The 18574-nt window shown below is 43.7% G+C and overlaps 1 protein-coding gene across 1 annotated transcript in view; it reads left to right on the plus strand.

The window, feature by feature from the left end:
* Nucleotides 1-17960, plus strand: part of PDGFRA (platelet derived growth factor receptor alpha) — a 39840-nt gene extending 21880 nt beyond the window's left edge. The window contains 8 exon segments of the mRNA XM_032497394.1: nt 645-811; nt 3031-3146; nt 3516-3638; nt 5103-5214; nt 6664-6763; nt 6876-6981; nt 8237-8478; nt 14908-17960. Of these exon segments, the coding sequence (XP_032353285.1) occupies nt 645-811; nt 3031-3146; nt 3516-3638; nt 5103-5214; nt 6664-6763; nt 6876-6981; nt 8237-8478; nt 14908-15055 (1114 nt within the window). The 3' untranslated portion in view covers nt 15056-17960.
* The last annotated feature ends 614 nt before the right edge of the window (nt 17961-18574 follow it).

An 18574-nucleotide genomic window follows, 5' to 3' on the forward strand; every position in this document is an offset into this window, starting at 1 on the left:
ATAGGTTTGCTGATAGGTTAGAATGAGAGTGAGAGTTGGAATCATTCTGGGAGCCATATTGCTGTTTATGTGTGGTCTACTCACGACCTCCACATGCGTCTCCGCCAGGGATGTCTCAGTGCTAGTGTCTTGTGGGAATCTGAGGATTTCCAAGCTTAAGACGCAGGTCCTTGCTGAACCTGGGCCTGTAAGTCAAGCCAGTGAAGTGATGATCCCCACTGTGGAAACCTATACGTGTCTGCAAAGATCTCTGTAGATAGGAATTTCTGTCAGATCAGACAGTACGTGAGTTCACTTCATATTAAATTATTCAACGGGCACCAAATTGCTGCTAAACTTATTGAGTAGCAGGAGTTGTCTGCCCAAGCCAGTTGGTCACATGGTGCAGGTCAGTGGCCTGTAAACCGGAAAGCAGAGCACAGACACAGCTGAGCTGAGCTGAGCTGCTCTGCGTGTTCGTGTGGTCGTCGCCGAGTGCTCGTCCCCCCGCTAGACCCCACGGGAGGGCGCGGCTGGCTGTGCTTTTGCTCCCCCGCCGCCCCTGCGCCCACCGCTGCCTTGCACAGCTGATCACCATCTACCAAATGTGGGATGATCGCTCCAGAGGGGCACCCTGGATAAGGTTTCTTTTTGTGTTTTTACAGTTACGTTATTTTATCTTTTGAAAACAATGGGGACTACATGGACATGAAGCAAGCTGATACTACACAGTACGTCCCCATGCTGGAGAGGAAAGAGGTGTCTAAATACTCAGACATCCAGAGATCACTGTATGATCGCCCAGCCTCGTACAAGAAGAAGTCGATGCTAGGTAAAGTATCTTTGTTCCTGTTTTGGGTGTTGTGATTGTCCAGTGATTTAAAATGATGCTTAAAATACTCCAAAGATAGTGAGCAGGCAGGGTAAGTAGGACTGCCAGGCCACAGGGTCCCTAACCGCAGATCTACAAGGCCGGGCCCGGGACATGTTTTTAAAGGTCTGCAGCCTGTGAATTGAAAAAGAAGAAAAAGAATAAAGACAGACCTAATGTAACAAATTTTTCAGACTCTAAGTGAAATTATTTTATTTTATTAGTTTAATTTTATTGTATATTTTTACTTTTTTCTTAGTTTTTTTTGAGATATAGTTGACATATGGGACTGTGTAAGTTTAAGGTGTACAGCGTAGTGATTTGACTTACATACATCATGAAATGATGACCACAGTAGATTTAGTGAGCATCCATCATCTCATATAGATACAAAGTAAAAGAAAAAAAATTATTTTCCTTGTGATGAGAACTCAGTATTTACTCTCTTACCTTTCATATAAAACATACAGCAGTGTTAATTATATTAATCCTGTTGTATATTACATCCCTGTAATGTGTCTTTAAATGTAATTGTTTAAAGAATTATTTGTTTGAATATAATGATATTCTTTTTTTGGGTGTTAACATGTTTTTTTATTTTTCCTTTAATTGAAACTATGGTGATGACTGATGTTTTTTCTCAGTGCCCTTACTTGGCAAAATTAAAAGCTGACAATCTTACATTGGATCCTAATGTTATTTTTTTAATTTAATTATATAAATCCCTAATATCTGTGAGTTCTATAGCCTTTGCTTTTAGCTTTGCTGATATCCCAGTTTGTGACAGAAACTGGAAAGTGGACAATTTGAGGTTATATTTTCTGACAAAGGGGTTGAGTGTTTCTACTGAATGTCATTTGAAGGAAGATCTGTCTGTTTTCAAAGCAGACGAGCATGTGGCAAGGTTGAATTGATTTATAAACTCCGGGGAGCCTAGCTGATGCCCATACCAGATGGACCACCCTACATCTGCTGCGGGGGTGGCCCCTCCAGGGTTCTAGTCTAATCACAGGCTTGGAGTCGGGAGGAGGCTGTGAGATGGAGCTGGTGGTGACTTGCTCCCTAATCTTGTATTACTGGGTCTGAGTCCTCCCATTGGTCCATGCAAAAGGCATTGAGCTGCCATGGAAATTGTTTTGAAAATCACTGATGTACTCTGAATGCTTTCAGGGTTCTTAAGTGAAAGGTACAATTCATTAAAAAAAAAAGAAAAAGAAAAAGAATGTGCTTGTTTTGCAAAGCATAGTACATAATAATATTTTCCACTCCTGCAGTTCCAAGTTCCACTCACTTCTCATTGCCAACTGGGGAGACTTCCAAGCCCTTTTTAAAGATTAGCCAATGAGACTTGTCGGAACCAACACTTCCTTTCCCTCCTGTATTGTTAAAAATAGTTTACATTGCTTCCCAGGCTGGACCTGGCTTCAGATGTAGGGGGGACCTGATTCATGCTCAGCCCAGGCCCAGTTGGCAGGCAGACCATTGCTTTCTGGCTGGAAAAATGTGAATGGCTGCAGCTACTCTGCAGTTGCCTGAAATTTTTCAAAAAACACTGAGAACTGCTGGCCTAGAGCGCCTCCTTCCTCGAAAACCCTGGGACCCTTCCAGATGGGACCAACTGGGGAAGGGGAACTACATGCAAAGTCTTTGGCACTACTCGTTAAGATCGCCACCTCTAGTGGCTGGTGGCTAATTTTATTCATGAAGTAAGCCAAGTACTACGAAGGTGGCTTTAAAAAGGAAAAAAAGCTATTCCTAGAAGCTGCTTTTTTAAAGAGCCTTCATGTACATTCATCATGGGAGATTGGGGCACATGTGTGCGAGTGTGCGTGTGTGTGTTTTAAAAGTGGCTGAGGGGATTCGTTAACTAAGGTTGAAAAAAGAAATTTGGGAGGCAAACGGCAAAATACATGTAAGAATCTTGAGACTGGTCCTCATAGAGATACATATGTATTTAAACCAGGTATATGTTTCTGTGGATGTATTTCTTTTTAAAGAGAGAACTTTTGCATAGTTGACACACCCACCTGTGATGTCTAGAAATTCTAAAAGAAAATACTTTTGGTATGTTCTTTGAGTAAGCCTCCACAGCCTGAGTGGTCCAGCCGTGAGGGAGTGTCACGGTGGGCGATGTTTCATGTCATCCGCCAGCTCCAACACGCTTAATTCCTTTCCTGCAGACTCTGAAGTCAAAAACCTCCTGTCAGATGATAACTCAGAAGGCCTTACTCTGTTGGATTTGTTGAGCTTTACCTATCAAGTTGCCCGAGGAATGGAGTTTTTGGCTTCAAAAAATGTAAGTGTGCTCAAGGGGGAAATCTCTCTTGAGACTCAGGCCACAGATCTGAGTGAGGTCAGCGTATGAGGGAGATCTTGGAGAAGCCACTAGCAAAGGTTGCATCTCTCTTCCTCTTCGCCAAAGCAGGGCAGGGAGTTTGACATGATCAGGTGTCTACTTTTCTCCAGAGCTCTCTCCTTCTTGGTGGTGGAGGGTGAGGATTGGGACTAAGGCCGGGAGAGGTGAGCTCTTCATGCCAGGACAGCCTCCCTGAGGTCTGCCTGGCAGCTCCAAGCGCCCCCATGAAGTGGCCAGTCTTGCAGGGGTGATGCTGTCCAGCAGCAGATGGACTGACCTCGGCATTGTTTCTTCCCATTTTCTGTGCAGTGTGTCCACCGGGACCTGGCTGCTCGCAACGTCCTCCTGGCACAAGGGAAGATCGTGAAGATCTGTGACTTTGGTCTGGCCAGAGACATCATGCATGATTCGAACTATGTGTCGAAAGGCAGCGTAAGTGCTCTTGCCACCTTTTGCGTGCTCACCCTCCCCGACATGAATCTCTGAAAGCAGATATTGCTTCTAGCCTTTCAGAGCCCAGATCTTTAACACGGAGCCCATGAGCTTCACAAACAGACTCCGGGGGTCAGTTATGAAAAGCGCAGGTTCTGCAGATGGGCTGCCCGGCTGTGGGCAGCAGCCCCAGCACTCACTAGTGTGGGCACTTGGGGCAAGTGACGTGGCCATTCTGTGCCTCGATTTCCCTTTCTGTATCAGGGAAGTGACGTTGTACCTGTCTCTTGAGTTGCCGGGGGAATTAGATCAGTGGATTCAAGTAAAATGCTTAGGACAGTGCCTGGCCCACACAGAGCACCCAGTAAGTGGTAACTATCAATGTGGAAATTGTGCATTTATTTCCAAGGAGAATGCCTTTAACTTTTATCAAAATCCAGATGGCATCCATGACCCCTAAAATGTTGAAACCATTTGTGTTAATACATCTTAGAAGCATAATTTCCTTAAAGATACTCATTCTGGTTTCCCCCTCGCCCCCCTTATTGGAGGCACTGGGGATTGAACCCAGGACCTCATGCATGCCAAGCATGTGCGCTACTCCTGAGCTATTTCCCCAACTCCCAAGGTCATCATTCTGTACTACACTTGAACCTTCTCCCCACCATGTCCAACTCTAAGCAGAGGAAGTAGCTTGGGATACATCTGCCACCTGTAGGTACAATTCCAAATCACCCCACTGCACTGGTTGTGAGTCTGCTCACGGCGTTGCTGCCCAGCCCTGCAGGACTCTGGTCTCTGTCTGTGCTCTGCATGTTTTATGTACTGTGTGGCCATGACCTGTAGCTTTAGGCATCTTGCACAAATCAATGGACTGTTCTAAAAGGTCATGGATCTCTGTTATCTCCTCACAATCTTAGGCGGCTGAAGGATGCTACTTGTGGCTACTTTCTATATCTACCTCAGTTTAATATTTCCACTGATGTTTGGACCAGCCTCTCAAAAGAGGCTGCAAAATTATCATAATATTATATTTTTGTATTAGTAGGAAATGATTCTTACAGTTCCAAAATGTAATTAGCTCTCAGATCACTGGGTCTGTTCTTAATTTTATTTCTAGGAACACCAGAAAATAGGGGACAGGTCCATTTAGGGCTCACACTTTTTGGGTACAAATTCAGGATGAAGTATCTTTGGATATTAGTCCTTGGGAGGGCATAAGAGGCAACAGTGACCATCCATCATTCATCAGATATGTACTGAGCACCCATTAGGTGCCAGGTACTCTTCTGGGTGTGGAGAATACAGACGTGAACAAAACAACAGAGACACGCATGTGGGGCAAGGTTACTAGGGTGTTCTTACTAGCGTTATTATTAGCCCAGAGAGGACGCCTTTCTGCTTCTGCTGCTGTAGATCACTGGTGCGTACACCGGGTTTAATGTCCTCCCCTCTTCCCTGCAGACCTTTCTCCCAGTGAAGTGGATGGCCCCTGAAAGCATCTTCGACAACCTCTACACCACCCTGAGTGACGTCTGGTCTTACGGCATTCTGCTCTGGGAGATCTTTTCCCTTGGTACGAGCCTGACATCTCTGCTTGTTTGGGTTGTTCTGGAAAAACACTAGGAGGGAGACACCGTGTTTTCCCCGCTCCAGGGTGTGAACAATGTTATGATATCTGGTGTGAGTCAAGTGCACTGCAGCCGATTTACGTCATGTTGTGCACTTAACGATATCTATGTCTGCCGGTGCGGATGGAGAAGGGGTCTTGGGCAGCTGCACCCTCACCCCTGGCCTTTGCACCTCCTCTCCTTTGGGCTGCATCAGAGAGACTTTCTCCTACTGGAGATGCTCTTGATGACATCCACTGACTGTCTGCTTCTCCGTCTTGGACTTTGGGTTGAGTGGGTTCACCAGTGAGAGTCGCCCATCCCTCACCATGGTGAGGGATACTTGGTGAGAGGTAGTGCAGTGAGGGCAAGGGCACGGCTCCCTTCCTGGTCATCGCTCTGGAGGAGAGAGACCTAGTCATTCAGTCAGTCAGGCCCCAGGTCCTGAGCAACACAGGTGCCCCGAGCTGCCAGGTGAGGGCCCTGTGCGAGGGGTGATTCAGGGTTCTGACCTCCGGACACTTCACCTGGGGAGGTATGACTTACCCACTTAGTGGTCAGCTGTGTGGTCCTCATTTAAAATTCTAACAGAAGCCCAGAGGAAAGAGGAAGGAGTCCTGGAGTAGTTTTGGAAGGAAGCTAAACTTGACCTGGCCTTGGCCACAAAAATGTGAAATGTTTCATGAATTTACTGTCATCCTGATGTGATAGTAAAGGGCTTCCCTGCCTGGCATCCCTTTTCTGTCCCTCCATTGAGGTCACTGTGGGTCATCCTAGGGTGTGGCGTAACTGAGGCTCAGTGTTCCATTAGAAGCAGAGAATTATCTAGACATTTCAAGACTTCTGCCTTAATTATTTGAACATTTCTGATGAAAATGAGTTTTTTGGCCTCAGTGATTCATAATTTCTCTGGCTTTTCTATTTTGCTTCGTATAGATAGATCCAGGAGTCAGAAATATTGAAAAGCACTCTTTTAGACATGTAGAATTTTTGCCAGGGGTGTCTGAACTCGACCAACCTAGAAATGCTGGTTAAATTTAAGAATTGGTGGGGGAGGGTACAGCTCAGTGGTATAGCGCATGCTTAGCATGCGTCAGATCCTGTGTTCAATCTCTAGTACCTCCATTAAAACAAACAAACCAACAAACCAAATTACCTCCCCACCAAACAAAAACCAAAAAAGAATTAAATTTAATTTAAAAAAATAGTTGGACAAAAGTTTTAAAAATTAAAAAAAAAACAAAAAAAGTTGGGCAGGGCTATGAAATCAAGGAGATGATAATAGTTTCCTTGAAAGAACCAACGCCTTGAAGTGGGGATCCCCAGACGATTTCTAAAGATGCTGTATCCCCCTAAGTGTTTCAGCAACTTACCACGTGGTTGTCAGTCCTGCTGTTTTCTTCTTGGGCTCTCAGGTGGCACCCCCTACCCTGGCATGATGGTGGATTCTACTTTCTACAATAAGATCAAGAGTGGGTACCGGATGGCCAAGCCTGACCACGCCACCAGTGAAGTGTGAGCCCCCTCCCCATCCTGTGGGCCTGTGCTCATGCCCAGTGGGTCCGTGGGGGCGGGCGGTGCCCGGGCGTTGCTCCCTGTGCCCACTCTGAGTCCTGTGCCTCCCCAGCTACGAGATCATGGTGAAATGCTGGAACAGTGAGCCGGAGAAGAGACCCTCGTTTTACCACCTGAGTGAGATTGTGGAGAATCTGCTGCCTGGACAATATAAAAAGGTTTGTCTGGGCCTCAAAAGATGGATGGGTGGAAAGGAATGGGTAAAGGAAGGGGACGATAGCCGGTCATTATGCTGGCAAGCAGTACTGTTCAGCAATGTTTTAAAGAGATGTTTTCAAAGGAGGAAAAAGATTGTGTGATTCAGTGGCTGGAGCTTCATGGAATGCTCCCCGGGGCCCCTGGTAGTAAGGATGAATGAAGACTCTCCCCTTCCTGAAAGGTTCCCTTTCATCCTAAGTGTGCAACACCTGTGAGCACTTTATTCTCCACATGTTTGAGTAGCTGAAGCTACTGTGCAGTTAGAAGTCTCAGGGCATCTGCAGCCATTAAATGGCTAATTTGAATGCACTTAAATCCATACGAAATTGGCTTTTACCAGCTGACTGGAAGGAACAATCTCAGCTGTTATCTGTGGCTCCAGCTGGTTTTTTGTGGAATAGGAAGTATTGTTCAAAGGAACAAATGTAATTTCATGGAACCAAGCAGGATATGATAATGAATGAAACAACTTTTCTGCTGAGATGCTGAGAAGGAAATCTAGGCACACTTGTATCATAAGCTCAATTTCTTACATTCAGATTAGTCACCATGTAGAGTTTCCATACTTACTGCTCTTCCTTCTTCTCAAGGAGGAGCAGTGTTATCAGAACTGGAAGTTAAATATTTTTCTTTATTGATGATCTCACTGCCCAGTACAGTTGCTGTAAGTGAGGCAGAAGGACATTAACCATAGGTTAGTCAAAGACACTCTGGTTGGTGAAGATATGTTGATGGGGATGGACTGGTACTATTGTTGAAAATAAGGTCTTTGTAGATCAATGGTCCCTAAGTTTTGAGTCAGATTTCCCCAGTGTTTAGGGATCAGAAAGGTTTCAGATTTGGTGCTCCCAGTGGAAGTCCTCATCACCTCTTGGACCTATCCAAACCCCTGGAGTGACTACGTGATATGTAGAAGGGTCCATGCTAGTCCCAGAAGAAGGCAGTGTGTGTGTAGGGGGCATAGCTGTAGCTACTGTCTGAGAAGGGTTCTTGGTATCTTAAGACCTGCCAGCAGGAGATCTCTGCCATTCGTGGCCCTTTCTTCATGTCCCACATTTCTGGGGACAGCTGACATCTGACTCTCCTTCAGTTGTCAAAACCCACATCTGTTTGGAAACACAGGCAGTTAGACAATAGTAAGTTCTGAGGGTCTGCATTCTTCTTTTTAGTTCTGTCAATTGCACTTGAGTAACTATATGAAATGAATGTTTACAGAGTTACGAAAAGATCCACCTGGACTTCCTGAAGAGCGACCATCCCGCCGTGGCACGCATGCGCGTGGACTCCGACAATGCCTACATTGGCGTCACCTACAAAAACGAAGAGGACAAGCTGAAGGACTGGGAGGGGGGCCTCGACGAGCAGAGGCTGAGCGCAGACAGCGGCTACATCATCCCCTTGCCCGACATCGACCCTGTTCCTGAGGAGGAAGACCTTGGCAAGAGGAACAGACACAGGTAGCTGGCGCGACCTCAGCTTCGGGCGGAGCCCCGCCCCTGCCCCAGCACACCTGAAGGGGCGACGCCCTTGCCCCTTGTGAGGCCCTCCCCGGGGCGAATCTGTCCTGGGGGAGCCAGTGCAAGAATCCCCCAGGGGTCTATTTAGTTTTGGAAATGCTTCCCAGATGATTTTTTTTTTTAATTAAGAAAAGTTTATTCAAATATAGTTAATTTACAATATATTAGTTTCAGGTGTACAATGTAGTAATTGATTTTTTTATAGATTACACACCATATGGAGTTATTATAAAATACTGAACTATGTTCCCTGTGCTGTACTTTACATCTCTGTGATTTATTTATCTTATAACTGGTAGTCTGTACCTCTGAATCCCCTTCACCTACTTTGCCCCTCCTTCCACTCCTCTCCCCTCTGGTAACCCCTAGTTTGTTCTCTATACTTGTGAGTCTGTTTCTGTTTCATTTGTTCATTTTTTTTGTCTTTCAGATTGCACACATAAGCGAAAACATACAGTATTTGTCTTTCTCTGTCTGACTTATTTCATTAAGCATAATACCCTCCAGGTCCATCCATGTTGTCACAAATGGCAAGATTTCATTCTTTTTTATGGCTTAGTAATACTACATTGGGGTGCATGTATCTTTTTAATTAGTGATTTCATTTTCTTTGGCTAAATTCCCAGGAGTGGAATTGCTGGATCACATGGTAGTTCTATTTTTAATTTTAAAGGACCTCCATACTGTTTTCCGTAGTGGCTGCACCAATTTACATTTCTACCAGCAGTGCATAAGGGTTCCCGTTTCTCCACATACTCACCAGCACTTGTTATTTCTTGTCTTTTTGATGATAGCTATTCTGACAGGTGTAAGGTGATATCTCGTGCTTTTGATATGCATTTCTCTGATGATTAGTGATGTTGAGTATCTTTTCATGAGCCTGTTGACATGTATATCATCTATATGTCTTTGGAAAAATGCCTATTCAGGTCCTCTGCCCATTTTTAAATTGGATTACTTGTGGGCTTTTTTTTTTTTTTTTTTGATACTGAAGTGTTTGAGTCCTTTATATATTTTGGTTATTAATCCTTTATCAGACATATTGTTTGCACATATCTTCTCTCATTCGGTAGGTTGCCTTTCGTTGTGCTGATGGTTTCCTTTGCTGTGCAAAAGCTTTTTAGTTTGATTAGATTTCATGTTTATTTTTTGCTTTTGTTGCTCTTGGCTGAGGAGACTGATCCAAAAAATATTGCTGACACCAATGTCCAAGAGCGTACTGCCTGTATTTGCCCCCTGGAGCTGGCAGAGATGTAGGACAGGGAGGGATGTGCTTCCCTGGTGGAGAATCTTTGATCTAAGTCCTCAGGTAATTTGATCAGACTGACACAGCAACTGTGATATTGAAACTGTATAGGCCTCTCTTTCTGTTTTCTTACTCAGTCATTGAACTGAGGAGAAAGCTGGGAGTCTGGCTGTACTGGGCTGTTTGACACTATATCAGCAGTTCTTTTTTTTTTTTTTTTTTTCTTTTTGTATATATATATATTATTGAGGTATATAGTCAGTTTACAATGTTGTATCAATTTCTGGTGTACAGCATAATGCTTCAGTCATACATGAATGTTCATGTATTCATTTTCATATTCTTTTTCACCACAAGTTACTACAGGATATTGAATATAGTTCCTTGTGCTATACAGTATGAACTTGTTGTTTGTCTATTTTATATATATATTAGGTAGTATCTGCAAGTCTGGAACTCCCAATTTATCTGTTAAATATTTTGTTTATTATTTAAATGACTTTATTTCGATTGGGGGGTAATTAGGTTTATTTAGTTTTAAAGGAGATACTGGGGATTGAACCCAGGACCTCATGCATGCTAAGCACACACTATACCACTGAGCTATACCCTCCCCCTGTCAGCAGTTCTTACTCCTTGCTGCAAGCTGGAACCACCTGGGGAGATTTGGAAGCTAATATCCAAGCCTCCCCCAGACCAACAAATGTGAATCTTTGGGAGTGAGGCCCAAGCACTCTCTGGCTGATTTGTTCTTTCTTTCTAACTTTGTAATATGGGAAATTTCCAACATGCATGGTTCAAATAGCATAGTGAACTGTCAGGTATCCATCACTCAACTTCAGTGTCTATGAACTCATGGCCTGTCTGCACACATAGCCATATCTACTCCTTCTCTACCACTCCCCTCTGGGTTATTTTGAAGCAGATCCTAGCCGTCACATCATTTCATCCATAAATATTTCAGCATGTATCTCAAAAAGAGGCTCTATTTTTTAAAATAACTAGTTATTAAAAATAACAGTGATACTATTATTTCACCCCCCCTCCACATCCACAGTAGTTAAGAACATCAGATATCCAGTGTTCCAATTTCCTTAATTCTCTCATAAATATTATTTTATGTTTGGTTTGTTCTATTCAAGACCTTCATAAGAGTCACACATGGCCCTTGGTTGGTAGAGTTCTCTAAGTTCGTCCTGCCTTTTTTGGCCCCTTTGCATGTTATTTGTGTAAAAACCAGAGCATTTGCATATAGAGTTCCCACATTTAGAACTTTGCTGATTGCATTACCATTGTGTGTTTTATCACATTTTTGTCTCCTATATTTGTTGTAAACTGGTAGTTAGTCTAAAGGCTTAATCTGACTTGGCAGATTTTTGGCAAGTGTGCTTCAAAGATGGTGCTATGTACAGGAGGTGCATTCTGTCCAGTTGTCTCTCTTTTTGCAACAGTACTAGCCATTGGTGGTCATACGTTGACTCATTAATTTATTACCAAGGTGATGCTAATGCACAGCCAGGACTAGACCTAGCGGTGTACATGGGCCAGACGAAGGGGCCATGCCCCAGTTCTTTGTCCTCTATGCATCGCCCCTGGACAGAGGCAGGAGAAGATGATGATAGAGTGGCCCCTGGTTCAAGGCCCAAATTGCTTATGAGTCTCTCTTTTTTTCCCCCTTCATTCAGGGTGTTGCTTTCTCTGCCCCATTCAGCAGACTACATACAATTATTTAGGCAGAAGCACATGGCATTATTTTGGAGGCTTAGAAGTGTGATTTCTCTCAACCAATTTAGGTATAAGATATAGACAGCCCTTGTTTATTTGTATGCAGTGGGTAATTTTAAAAGTATAATTTTTGTTTGTTTTTGTTTTTGGCATGTGTTACGAGATTTGGAGATGGGGAAAGTGGCCTGACTTACCTTTCTACTTATCCTTTGCTCAGAACAGTTTTTAAATGTACTTATATTCCTTTAGCAAACAGTGTTTCTCTAAGCTTTGGGTAGTTCTGGGGTAGGGGGCAGGCTGAGCAGTGGGTCTTGGAGCCCTGTCCCCCAGATTTGTCATCTATTTGGTTACTTTGTGTTTGGGAGCTCTGACTATTTCAACTGTAAAAGAGGGTTTTGCTTATAAATAAAGTTAGAAAATTACATTGGGATAAATAACATAAGAAAGGTGCCAAGAACTTTTCTAGGGGTGCACAAGGCTGGTCTTTAGAACTTGACACATGTTCCAAGGGAGAATAATTCTAGTTGACAGGTAATTGTTGTATTACATAACTAGAACTTCTGCAAGGGTGATGATACATTTGATCTTCTTTGAATCACACGAAGTATGTCCCAGATAACTATACCAGGTCATACTGTGGCCCAGCTGGGCTGAACGTGGTAAGGGTCTTAGCTTGGGCTGTCATAACACAATACCACAGACTAAGGGACTTGAACAACAGGAATTTATTTATTGTATTTCTGGAGGCTGCAAGTTCAAGATTAAGGTGTTGGCAGGTTTGGTTTCTCCTGAGGCCTCTTTCCTTGGCTTGCACGTGGCCACCTTCTCACTGTGCCCTCACTTGGGCTTTTTCTATATGTGTATTTCTGGTGTCTCATCCTCTTGTTATAAGGACACCAATCCTGTTGGGTTAGTGTCCCGCCTTTATTACCTCATTTATCCTTAATTACCTCCTTAAAGGTCCTGTCTCCAAATATGGTCACAATGGGGGTCAGGGTTTTAGCCTATGAATTTGGGGGGACACATTCAGCCCATAAAAGTGAGGGGGGATCCCAGACTTGGGCTGCTCTGGGTGTAGGCAGCCAGGAGTGAGCATGGTGGCCCTGTGGAACCCTCTCCTCAAGGCTCAAGATGTATGGCCTTGGGAGGGGAGTGGGCCTAAGGAATCAGGACTTGGGGGTGCTAGGTCAGAGCCTATCAGGAGCCAGGCCCTGGGCTATAAGGTGGGCACTGTGGCTCAGGGACCAGATATAAGCCCAGTCGTCAGCATGAGGAACCGCTCTGAAGCCTGACGAGCAGCAAGGATGATGTGGGGCTGGGTCATGGGGGAAGTTAGCTCTCTCTGTGCCCACACTCCTGCCTTCCTCTGTGAGATGCACTGGCAGAGAGAGGAGTAAGCCAGGCCCAGGGGAGCCAGTGCCAGGGAGACTGACTCCGCCACAGGGCCCAGCTGTGGAATTCATCCCAAGAGGGAGGCTAGTGGTCCAAATCACAGCATCCAAGGAAGTGTCATCAACACAGGTCCTAGCTGGGCTGGGGTCAATATAATATCCAAGGGTTGACTCAGGCCTCCAGCCATTGGCCAAGATCCCAGGAACTGGGCCTCCTGGGAAGAGGGGTGGTCAGGACTAGTCAAGACCAGCTAAGGGGACTGGGGTTTAGTGAGGCCCTGGGACCAGGGCGTAAGTTGGGAGGGAGGGTGGAGTACAAATAGGAACTGAGCGAAAGCTCAGTCCTAGGGAAGGGCCCAATCTGGGGAGTTGTGAAGGGGGACCTCCGTCCAGTAGTCCCATAGGTTCTAAGGGTTCTCTGGGCTGCAGGGGCCTGGGGGAGGATGGAAGCAGACTGTTTCCTGTGGGCTGGGCTCAGTTCTCTGCTTGGAAACTGACATGGAAAGGAAGGGAGAGAGGCTGAGGGTCAGGCCTGGCCTGCCAGGCAGGAAATAGCTGAAGGGGTCGAAAGCCCCTATTTGATGTGTGTGTGTGTGTGTGTGTGTGTGTGTGTGTGTGTGTGTGTGTGTCTGAGGTGCCTTCCCACCTTCACCAGCCTGACGCTATGGCTTATATGCTGCGTGTACAGCATTGTGCTGCAGCCTCACAGGGGAGAGGTGAAGCATGGTCCTGCCGTCAGCAGATGATGATCACTCAGAGCGAAAAGAGATCCATGCAAATTTAGCAACACAAGACAAGATAACAATAAGACAGTAAGAGTTCAGAGACAGGAAGACCAACAGGCCATACTGACAGTCTGGAGATTTTAGAGAAGATTTAGATTTTTGTGAAAATTTTTAAATGTCCAGAAAAAGTGAAGGAACACATCTACCACTTAAATTTAGCAGTTGTTAATATTGTGCCATGTTTGTCTTGTCTGTCTGTCCATCTGCCTACCTATATACATAAAATAGGTGTCGTGTGTATCACACACTCATACTTTTTTTTTCTTGCTAAATCACTTGAAACTCCACACATTTCCTAAGAATAAGGATACTTTCCTATGTAGCCATAATAGCATGATCACATGTGAGAAAATTAACAGCTATTCCCTAATATCATCTAATATCCAGGCCCTATTCACATTCAGGTAAGAGCTTGAATAATAATAGCGATGTCATAGCTAACGTTTACTGAGGACTTACTATGTGCTAGGCACTGTGCTCAGTGCTTTATGGCTATTACCTCATTTAATCACTCCAACAAACAGGACTATTGTCAGGCACTGTTGTCATGCTGTTTTTGAGGCAAGGGAGCAAGTTCAGGAGGTTAAGTGACTTTTGTGATGTCCCACAACTGATATGTGGTTGACCATTCTAGATCTAAGGTTTTCTGACTCTAGAACTCCCCCCTCAGTAAGTAAAGAGCCTTCACCTAGGCCTTCAAGACTCAAAGAGGGTGGATGTAGGAGGAGAGAAGAAGGGGAGGAGGGGAGAGAGGGCATTTCCCGGGCCTGGGTGAGATCCTGAGACCACAGTTTAGACATTCAGGAGGTTTCAGAGCGAGCAACCTACTGGCCTGGCTGCACTTCGCCCCTGGTTTCATCCTTCTGCTTTTTCTTTCCTAGGCTTTTTGTTCAGGCCTTGCTTGTTTTCTGTTCCACTAGGATTGAGTAGAGAATGTAGAAATTGTCACAGCTTGTTAGCAGCTTTGGTGAAAGGCTTGGCAGAAGAGAGGGGGCACTCAGGAGTAGGGATGCCCTGTGGATCCGGGTTTCCCATGTGGCCCGCTGCAGTGCAGTGGGCGATGGGTCTGGCTTGGTGGCAGAACCTTGCCCGACTGGGTAGCCTGAGTTTGAATGCAGAAGGATCTCACAGGAAGAGCTCCTTTGGGGGAGCCTTTCCAGCAGGCCACCCTGGAAACGTCTCCATGGTCTCCTTGGTCTGACCTTGACCTTTCCTCCTCCAGCTCGCAGACGTCTGAAGAGAGTGCCATTGAGACAGGCTCCAGCAGTTCCACCTTCATCAAGAGAGGGGACGAGACCATCGAGGATATCGACATGATGGACGACATTGGCATAGACTCCTCAGACCTGGTGGAGGACAGCTTCCTGTAACTGGCAGATTCGGGGGGGACCCTCCACTCTCCTGGAACCACCTTGGATCCTTTTAAGAAAACCACTTTATTGCAATGCAAAATTTGAGAAGAGGACTTGGATGATGTGTGAAGAGGGGTTCCCGGCCAAGGGCCTCAGGGAACCTTCTGAATAGGAAGGAATGGGCTATTTTGAAATGAACTTTTTCAGCGTTGCCTCTCGCAAGTGCTTCAGTAGCATCTCAGCGGCGTGCGAAGTTTGGAGGTAGATAGACAAGGAAATCATGGGCCACGGAAGACGAACTTTGTGTTTCAAGGGCATTGGTGAGATTCCAACGTACACAATTTTTACTGCAACAAAACTCCAGCATTGTAATTATGTAAATAACTCTAACCAAGGATGTGTTTTGATTTGTATTAACTATCTTCTCTGGACTTCTGAAGAGACCACTCAACCCATCCATGTACTTCCTGCTGGAAACCTGGTATCAGCTGCTGTTGAACTTTCTTGTGAAGTACATGCAAAACCACTTTTGAACCTTAAAAGGTACTGGTACTATAGCATTTAATTTTTTTTTTTTTTAGTGTTAAAGAGATAAAGGATAATAATTAACCAACCTTGTTTATTAGATTTGGGTCATTTATAAACCCGACAACTCATTTTCATATTGTAATCTACGTTTATAATAATACTACTGTTATCGGTAATGCTAAATGTGTAATATGTAATACGTTTTCCCTACAAAAAAAAGCACAATTTAAAAAAAAAATCCTTACTAAGTAGGTGACAAGTTTGACAGTTTTTGACATTTCTATTAAATAACATGTTTCTCTAGAAAATACGGTTATAGCTTTAGTGGATTAAATTTAGCTGAACATAGAGAACAAAGTAAAAGTAGTGTCTTCCAGGAAGTCAGAGTTTTTAACCGTGTACTGAATAGCTTCCCTAATCCATTGTACTAAAAACAATTAACTGCCCTCTGAAGTAATGGGATTTAAAATAAATAAACAAGCCCCTAAATCCTAAATATTAAGGCATGAGTCTACGCCTAACATGACTTGTCATGTTATTACTCGGTGGAAAAGATAATCATCAGCAAAAAGACTGGATTTGCAGAGGTTTTTTTCATACCTGGTGATAACTCTGGTGGATCTCAACATATATATATATATTTGATTCTGTGAACCCTAAAAGAGTCAGAAGGATTCCCTGAACAGGAGCCCCCTTCCTTCATCTCTTACCCCCAAGAGAAATAGTTTGAAATTCTGAGACAATAAAGGCGTTCACAGTGAAGGCTGTGTGCCTTAGCCTGGACTCGGTCTCCAAATGTAACTGTCAACCAGGATCACCAGACTCTAGGTCCTCATCCCAGAGATTCTGAATGGTGAGGTCTGGGGGAGCAGAGACTTGTATTTTCACAAACATCCTGGCTGTTCTGATCAGCCAGACTTGGGAAACACCAACATAGACGGCAGAAAGTTGCCATGGGAAAAAAATAATTTGAAATTAGGAACTGGGCTAGAAATCAACCATGTAGGAAACCTACTGTTTAAATCTTGGCTCTGGGTCAGTGATGTTTAATGCCATTTATCTATCAATTGCTACCCTTCATTTAACTTTCCAGTCTTAACTGAGGCTGAGCAAGTGAAACCTTGGCTTTTCAGATCTTCTCACTACATGAGGGAACTGAATTCCCTCCCCACCAACTTCCCCCCAAAGGGATGTGCAAATGTTGCAATTCAGTGTACCAAGTCTCTAAAACCAGGTCAATATTTTGGTGCAAAAAATGGAAAGTTTTACTGGTATCTTGGGGTTAGATGGGAGGACAGATTGTCACATCCATCCAAACTGTCAAACCGGTTGGTGTGGGTTCTTTGGCATTCTCTGCAATGCCGCTTAATTGCTGATACCATATGAATGAAACATGGGCTGTGATTACTGCAATCACTGTACGTGCTCCTGGCAGGTGATGCGTTGGAAGATGTAGAAGCAATCACAAGGTACTTGACTACCTACTGGTATAATCTCAATGCAAGCCCCACCTTTCTTACGGTAAGCGTGAAGACTGAGCCATATTGGGCAATTAAAAAAGAAACCCTGACTAGGTTCTGTAGAGCCCATTAGACTTGAAATACATTTGTGTTTCTAGAATCACAGCTCAAGCACTCTGTTTATCTCTCCCTCTCCCTTGTACAGCCTTCTTTTGTTGGTGCTTTGCACTTTGATGTCCTTTGAGTCTTGAGTGACATCATGAAGCTGGATGAAAATTCTCAGACCATCAGGGTCTAGTCCTCACGAACGCTCTCACCTGAGTTTGTGTGTGACTGCATTTTTTTTTTTTTAATGTAACAGTGTTTTCAGTGTATCGTAGATTTGTTTCCTTTTTGGCCTCCTGCAAAGTCCCCAGATGAAAATTTGTCAATGCTTCCTGCTTTCTATTTTTATGAAGACAATCAAAGTTGGCCTGAGAAACACAATTTGTGACTTTTCAAATGATCGATGATGTCCTTAAAATGTGGTCTGCCAATCTGTACAAAACGGTCCTATTTTTGTGAAGAGGGACGTGAGATAAAATGATGTTATACATCAATATGTATATATGTATTTCTATATAGACTTGGAGAATACTGCCAAAACATTTATGACAAGCTGTATCACTGCCTTTGTTTATATTTTTTTAACTGTGATGTTCCCCACAGGCACATTAACTGTTGCACTTTTGATTGTCCAAAATTTTTATTTTAGAAATAATAAAGAGAAAAATACGTACATGTTCCCAAACAGTGGTGTGGTGAATGTTTGAGAACTAACTCTATAGGAAGGGTCTGCCAATACAATTGTATTACAAATGCCCCATTCATGTTTTTGTTTTAAGACATGTAAATGAAGATCTTTATATTTCAATAAATAAGATATATACGTATAATTTAAAGTTATGCTAAAGTTCCAGCATTGTTGTCTTTAGTTTAACCATAAATTACAGCAATCCTGTTTAATTTACTTTCTTAGCAACATTCCAGTAGGACTCTGTATTGTGGTTTTCATGAAGCTGATAGGAAATTTTAGATTTAAATATTATTTGAGCTAGTTAGTTCTCAGACCCAGTATTTGACTTCAAGATGACTGGCCCTTGGCTCATCCTTATCCTGTCTTTTCTTTGTTATAATAGTACTTTCATGTGTGGTATTTTTTCCCCTACACAAGTACAGGGTTGCATTTACTGTGGACACCATTCAGACTATGCAGAAGGATGTAAAGTAAAAGGTTAAAGTCTTTTTTCACCATAGCTTCTTCCCTGTCTTGGTCCCAGTTCCCAGAGATGGAATTGCATCTTTTCTCTTCCTTCCTTCCTTCCTTCCTTTTTATTTCTCTTTCTCTCTCTCTTTTTCTCTTTCTTTCTATTTTTTCAGAACTGCGTCTTCTGTGTGTTTTTATCCTTTCAGCCCCTTTCGGTGCATCTGCTTATATACATATATATACATCTCTATTTTTGCTTCATATTTTACCTAAATGAGATTGCATTTTATGTAATGCTTTGTA

Source organism: Camelus ferus, chromosome 2 (genome assembly GCF_009834535.1).
Source record: "Camelus ferus isolate YT-003-E chromosome 2, BCGSAC_Cfer_1.0, whole genome shotgun sequence".
Classification (NCBI taxonomy): Eukaryota; Metazoa; Chordata; class Mammalia; order Artiodactyla; family Camelidae; genus Camelus; species Camelus ferus.